The sequence below is a fragment of the Echinops telfairi genome, unplaced genomic scaffold, assembly GCF_000313985.2.
Source record: "Echinops telfairi isolate 266 unplaced genomic scaffold, ASM31398v2 ScPeMD7_7469;HRSCAF=8507_1, whole genome shotgun sequence".
NCBI lineage: Eukaryota > Metazoa > Chordata > Mammalia > Afrosoricida > Tenrecidae > Echinops > Echinops telfairi.
The window spans coordinates 13,779,904-13,787,365 of record NW_022111373.1 but is presented as its reverse complement, the minus strand read 5'-3'; the positions used below and the strand labels follow the sequence as shown (position 1 = coordinate 13,787,365).

Here is a 7,462-nt window from a genome sequence, read left to right as displayed (position 1 = left end):
AGGGACCTAAAGGCTTTTAGTTAATCAAGAGGCCATCTAGCAAGGAAGCAACAAAGCCTACATGGAAGAAGGACACCAGTCTGTGTGGTCATGAGGTGTTGGCAGGAATGGGTATCCAAAGTTCAAAAACAAGCAATCAAATGGAGGTGAAGGAGCATGCACAAAGTGGAGACCGCAAACCCATCTTAGACAATTGGGCAGTCCCTGACAGAAGGGCCAAAGGAAAGGGCTGATAAATCCAGGGTGCAGTATAGCACTGATGAAAAACCTAACTATGCTCTAGTTCTTTAACATTTCCTCCCCTTACTGTTATGGTTTTGTTTTAACTCATTAATCTTATTAGACCTACGTAGGTTCATTTGTATAGCTCAGATTTTTCATGCATGGAAGTAAAGATGGGTAACCCTTCTGAAACAGTAATGGGAGTAATGTCTCCCTGAGGATATGGGAAGAGGAGTAGTGGGAGGGGCTAGCTGATAGGACGGATGATTGTATAACCCCACTCGAAGGGAGTGAATAGCAGAATTGTAGGTGAATAGATTTGTTGGATAGGGTAAGATAAGGCACCAAAAAGTAAATAAATAATAATTTTTAAAGATTTTTTTCTATTTTAAACATCTTGGATACAATTATTTTAAAATGGCATGCATGCTCAGGTACCACTGAGCTTCTGATAAGTGTGATGGAGATATTGATAAGTGGACAGTAGTGATGGTTGTACAGCAGGATGAATGCAATCAATCTCACTGGATTACACATGGAGAGCCAGGTGAAATGGGAAATGTTTGTTATATGTATTTACCACAGTAGAAGGAAAACATATTGGGGACATGAGGTTACCTTTGTAATATTTCGTTTTCTATTAATAATCCCAGACAGCGTATCATGTGATAGGTGATAGTAGTGTGATCCACCAAGACTTACAGGGCTCACTGGCTTCTCAAGAAATAGGGGCAAATGGTTGTGCCCCTGTGGTTCCTACATCTACTGTTTTGGTTGTTCTGTACTAGAAGATAAACTTGTCTCGGGGGCTTGACTTGCCCTACTTATCCTTATTCGATATTTCTAATCTACTCATTGTGTCCTGCGAGATTGGAGTACTAAGCTGATTGGGCCTTTGTGTAAAATTAAAGAAATGAGACTCAAGAGATAGAAGAATCCAATGGTTAAGAGCAAATTTTCTGGAGTCAGGCTTTCTATATATGTGTATGGATGCAGATGGTTACAAATATTAAATAAATGAGTATACTAAAGCAATTAGAACAGTGCCAGAGCCTACAAATATTAGCTATTATATTTGATTGTTGGATATGACTTGTATAAATGTTCAGTATTAATAATTGTGAGGGATGTCTGTAAAATAAGAATTCCTTCAACATTTCCCCCTCTTTAAAAAAAAAAAACCCCGTTTAAATGTTATGAATTTTCATAAGGTGCTAAGTACTTTTCTTTCCTATTTTTCTTGAACTTTCTTGTCAAATTTGATTTGTTATTAAAAATCACAATGAGAATATATTCTCATTTTAACTGGGAATTGTTTAAAAATTTTTGAATTTTTAGTTAATCCTAATATTATTTTTCGCAAAGACTTGAAGTATTTGAATATAGAATACCATCATCTATAAGGAAATATAATTCAATTCCTTCTTTTAAATATTTTGATAATTATTTATATTCATTTTAATCTCTAAGTTTATGGTGACCCCCCAAAATGGAATTTCTTATATTGTCCCTACTGTTAATGGAAATGATATCAGTAGTTTCATGTTTACTATTGATTTTTATTTGTCTTCTTCATGCTTATGTAGTTTTTATTTATTTTTTTATTAGGATATTTTGCTAGCAGTGTTTGTTCGATTTACTTAACAGCCTCTCATCATGTGTGTGTGTCTTAGTGTATGGGTGTGTGTGTGTGTGTGTGTGTGTGTGTGTGTGTGTGTGTGTGTACTTGTTGCCATCAAGTCAATTCTCTCAAAGTAAACCTATAGAACAAAGTAGAACCGCTCTTGAGGATTTCTGAATCTGTAAATCTTTATGGTAGCAGAAAGCCTCATCTTTCTCCGGTGGAGCTGCTAAAGGGATTGAACCACTGACCTTGTGGTTAGGAACCCAATGTGTAACTTATCACTGTGCCCCCAGTCCTCATGTATATTATTTTTAAAAGTTTATGAAAAGTTCTATTGTCTTTTTATTCCATTTTTCCATGAACCTTTTGAAGCTTCCTCATATTTCCTTTAGTGTTTGGATGTTATAAATTCTTGATACTTTTAGTACTTGATACTTCTAGATTTATATGATATGCAAGTACTTTAGTACTTGATACTTTTGGATTTATATGATATGCAATTGGCTACTCCAAAACTTTTTATGATGGACTTGCTGGTTCTGGTTGTATTTGGATAGATGAGAGTGTGCAGTGAACTCTGAATCCCTTTGCCATTAACATTTTGTTATAGATGATGAGTCAGCACAGAGAGGCATGAGCCCAAGGAGCATCCTAAATAACATTTTTTGATAGCATTTTAGGACACTAGAATTTAAATATAATTCTTTTCTTGCTTTCCAGGGATTCAAGTCTCAACTTAGGGGCAACACAAACAGATAAGCAACAAACTTTCAGGTGAATTTTAGAATTCAGCAAAGGAAGACTATGAACCAGCGAGAGAAGGGATGTGACAGGGGAACTTGCTTTCTTGATTTGCAGTTCTTGAAGTTTGAAGCTCTTGCTTTCTGATAAGCCAATGACATGCATACTGTTTTTAATTGTGTTATCTCCATTTCTGTTACAGAGTTACACACACACACACACACACACACACACACACAGCTTTGGATGGAAGAAAATGAGTTGGCTGTGAGTGGCTTGTGGCAGGTCATGTGGAAAAAAAGGCCTTGAGAGGGTCTTCACATTCCCTCTGCTTTGAGAAGTCAGCATAACTTGATTGCTGAGGTTAGGCTGAAGGGCTGTTGCTTAAGAAAGTAGGTACCACCACAGGCCGCTGCCAGCAAAGCATTGCCCGGATGTGGCAATGACCCCACCAACCAGAGGGAAGGGAAAACCCAAAACAGGAACATTGTAGGCAGGCAGAGCAGCCCAGAAGATGCCCAGAAAAAAGGACTTGGGGTTTGTGGAAAAGACTTTGCGGTTAGGAAATGTAGTGTGTCTCAAGGAGGAATGAAAACAGAGGACAGTTTTCTAGATCCTCGACAATATCCTATATGAAAGCGTTTAAAATGGGTGTCTGAATCTAATGTGAGTGGTGGTGTGGTAGAATCGCTCTTGGCCTTTCGGGGCTGCAGAATGGTGCCCAGCAAGTTTTAGCTGCATAGAGGGAACTTGGCTGCATAAGGGTCTTGCATGGGGAGGCAGTTCTAAAAAGGCTGTGTTCTGTGTTACTCCGGAAGGGAAAGTAAATGGGGGAAAAAGGAGTAAAAATAAGAAATAGTCAAGGGACTTGAGAGAAGGCAACACTGGTTTTCAATGGAAGAACTATCTCCTGTGTCAGTAACTGAAATAGTTGGCTCTTTCCCAATGCTTTTTGTATTTTCCCCAGAGCAGCAGTTCCAGATGTTAGAAAGGCAGGCAGCGGATCCATCGATCCTACGTTTAGTGACGAATGTGATTCGTTTGCACTAAATCATGGCTTGATCCAACCATTATTCTCCCTCTAGCGAGGGCCATGTATACGTAAAAGTACAAGAGGGAGCTGTCCACTCCCCATTCCCCCACCCCCTTGCTAACTTGCTTCCTTTTCTTCAAGTTCACAGTGAGGTACAGATAATAACCAGAATGGTATTCAAGCAAGTAGGTGACTTTCATCAGTTAGGTAGTTGGAGCCTCATTCTATTAGTTCCTCTCCACTTTATGCTTATCCTTTTTTCCCCAACTCTGGGACTTTACTTCAAACAACAACAACAAACAATAAACCCTGAACTTTCATAATTTGCCTGTGACCAATATTTATTGCTGTATCTTTATGGCTCAGAGCCATCTCTTCTAAGAAAATGTATTTCCAATTTCACTGATTCCTAAGATAGCTTTTTAAAAAAAAACTTTGAGTTACAAAATCACCATTAATTAAAAGCTGAATATTCATCAGGAAATGGTGCTTCTTTTAGAGAAAGGGGCTGAAAGGGGAGATGAGTCTGCTTGACAAAGACTTTGATGTCAGTCGATCAGAAAGGCAGAAGCTACTTCATAATTATATTTATTTTCAAGATAAAAATGTCTACTTCTAGAGAGATATTCTACCATTTTGGTTTAGTAGGTGGAAATGGACCTAGCTATTATTGTTGGGATTTTCTTTCAAGTGCAACATTCTCAAGAAGAGAGCAAGAGAGAGAAAGAACGAGATATTATGACTAGAGCTCACATAATGGCTGATTTAGTCCTTGAAAGTAAAATTCAAATGAATTTTTGCCATTTATAACACAAATTAGCAGTATGTTTAAGTACAGGCTAAAAAGGTAAATATGGTTCAGGACCAGCTATTATGCATTTCCCTTTTCTCTGCCAAGATACAGATCAAATATACACAATGGTTCTCTGTAATTTGGTAGCAGCCTTTCTCCCAGACTTCCCATCTTATACCACATGAAATCACTTTTAGGACCGTGCTTTTTATTGACTTAAAATCATGCAGGCAGCCCAGAGCTTAATGTTTGGGTTTGTTTTCTATCCATGTAGGAGAAAGAAAGTGAGATTATTTTACCATTTTCTTTCTTTTTTTGACATTGGTTGTAAGAAGGTCTGAATACAGAGGTTGCAAACTTGCCTTGCCAGCCTCCTGCAAAAACCACAAGGAGACCAAATTGCTGTACCTCAGCATTCCTCTGTTGAAATTTTACAGCTTTAAGGAGTAAACCAAGTGACTTGGCCTCATAAAGCTCCTGACAGGTTCAATCGAAAGAGCACCTGTGAAAACACACACACTCACACATTTCTGTTCTCAAATATAAGGCACATATTTAATTTTATGTTAAAAATGAATTCAATTACTCCTGAAGTTTTTCTAATGGTTGGTTCAAGAGTCGATTGGGAGAATTTGTCTTTTGGAACAAACATACCTTAATCCACTGCCATTGAGATGATTCCAACTGATAGCAACCCAACACCTATATAGGGTATCTAAGGCTGCAAATTCTGACGGGATCAGATAACCTCTTCTTTCCCCGGTCGAGCAGCTGGTGGGTTTGAACCACCGCCTTTTGGTAAGCAAACCAACGCCACCAGGGCTCATCAAACTATATGTTAGGATGTCTAAAATCTGTGAAAGAAAACTTAGCTTTGACAGGAACAGAAACATAGCTGAGATTAAAAATGAGTGTCAACATGAGAGCCAAGAAAATAAAACTACAGCTTCACATTTGCTGTTATATTTCCTCTATGATAGGAGAAAGCATAGACTAATTATAGACTGCCACTAATGTTGGGGCAATTTCTTGTCCCCTTTTCTTGGGGACATGCCTTCAACATAAAGATGCTTTATTCTCAAGCTTGTCATTGTCTTTTATTTTGGTTTTGTTTGGGTTTTGTCGGTGTTCTGTTTTCTGTCAACAGGTCACACCGCTATTACTACCACAGAGAAGTGTCAGGAGTCATTGCATTTTAAACGGTTTCTTATTGTAAATCAATATGTCAATTATTGACATTCCCATCATCTTCCCATGTCCAGCATAGGGCCATTGTGCTTATCATGTTGTCCACCTATCCCTCATACTCATTCTCAAAGTGTGACATCAGCCTGAAAAGAAGTAGCTCTGTGTCACCTAAGGATTGAGTGCTTCTCCCCGCCTCCCTGCCACCAACCCCTGGTCACCACGAATAAACTTTGATCGATTTCATACACTCACCTGTTCTAGATAGCTTACCTAATGTTTGCCCTTTTATAACTGACATACTTCAGGCAGCATCATGTTTTCAGGGAGAAATTAATTTTATTGCTTTTCTTCCCTATAGATGGACAGTTATTAAATGATCGTCAAGTCCAAAAATAGTTTCTAGTGATACATGACAAAGCCATTCTGAATGACCACGTATTTTCATCCGGCGTACACTAACCTGTCTTCTGCGCTTACCCCCTGCCTGATAGATGCCAGGACCAGTGCCCAGTTGGGACATATGGGGTTCGCTGCACCGAGACCTGCCAGTGCATCAATGGTGGAAAGTGTTACCACGTGAGTGGGGCATGCCTCTGTGAAGCAGGCTTTGCCGGCGAGCGCTGCGAGGCACGCCTGTGTGCAGAGGGGCTCTATGGCATCAAGTGTGACAAGCAGTGCCCTTGCCACCCAGACTTCACTCATAGGTGAGTGTCAGCCTCTCTTTAAAGGATGTACCCTATCAAAGTGTTCATCTCAGTATCCATGATTTGGAAAGAGAGAGAGGAATTCCCACCCTGTTTCTGGGTTATCATGGTCAAGGACCACCTAAGAAATAGAAGACTTTTGCACGGAGTGAAGGCCCAACACAGGACATTGGCAGATACTAACTTCTGTTCTCTCTTCATGGCCACTGGCGATCTCTATTCCTAAGGAGAGTCACCGTCTCAGAAACCCACGCGTGTGGTTCTTCGATGTCCTTGACGGTGGCTGTGAGTCCAAGTCCACTCGATGGCTGAGGGTGGTTTTTGGGGTGCAAATTAAATTTGCTGAAGTTAATAGAACTTTTCCCTGAGAGATCTTCTGCGACATTCCCTTACAAGTAAAGATGCAGCAAGAGACCAGGGGTTATGCCAATTTGAGCATGTACAAATAAAATGATTCCCACTGCCACATCTCCTCACTTGACAGCACATCTGTTGAAGAAGAAGAGGTCATAACGAGGAAGTGTGCCGGGGGACGTTTTGTGAATAGACTTCACATGTGGCTGTCACATGTGAACTCCGTTTTCAGAATTGATTGCTCTGACCTAGAACTCACAAGGGTCCTTGGAACTCAAAAAGCTCTCCAAGAATTTAAGAACAGGAAACCTGGATCCCACCTGGCCTACCACTGAAAAGATCTTCCTTCCTTCCCCCTTTTCTGTCTGCTCCCCGACCCCCCCACCACAGCCCGGATGCCTACTTCTTACAATGCACAACGCAGCCCTCCTTCGCAGACTGCTGGGGAAGTAGAGTCTGGCAAAACTGGAGTGCTGTTTAGATGTTATTAGTGTTACTTTCCTTTGCACTCAGCACAGCTGTTACTTCGTTTATACTTCTAAACAACAGCTTGTGGTCACATCAAATCCCAAAAGCAAAGAAGTTAACATTTAAAAATGGGTGTCACTGAGAATCAAAGACGTGCACAAGTGTATTTTCTTTTTTTATTATTATTTTATTGGGGGCTCGTACAATTCTCATCACGATCCATACATCCATCCATTGTGTCAAGCACATATGTACATTCGCTGCCCTCATCATTCTCAAAACATTTGTTCTCCACCTCAGCCCTTAATATCAGTTGCTCATTTTCCCCCTCCCTC

The 7,462-nt window shown here is 40.0% G+C and overlaps 1 protein-coding gene across 1 annotated transcript in view; it reads left to right on the top strand.

Moving 5' to 3' along the window:
- The window catches only part of MEGF10 (multiple EGF like domains 10), a 193,707-nt gene that overhangs the window by 119,010 nt on the left and 67,235 nt on the right, over positions 1–7,462 (top strand). Inside the window, exon 9 of the mRNA XM_004696586.2 lies at positions 6,093–6,305. Within this exon, the coding sequence (XP_004696643.2) occupies positions 6,093–6,305 (213 nt within the window). The remainder of the gene's footprint in view (positions 1–6,092; positions 6,306–7,462) is intronic.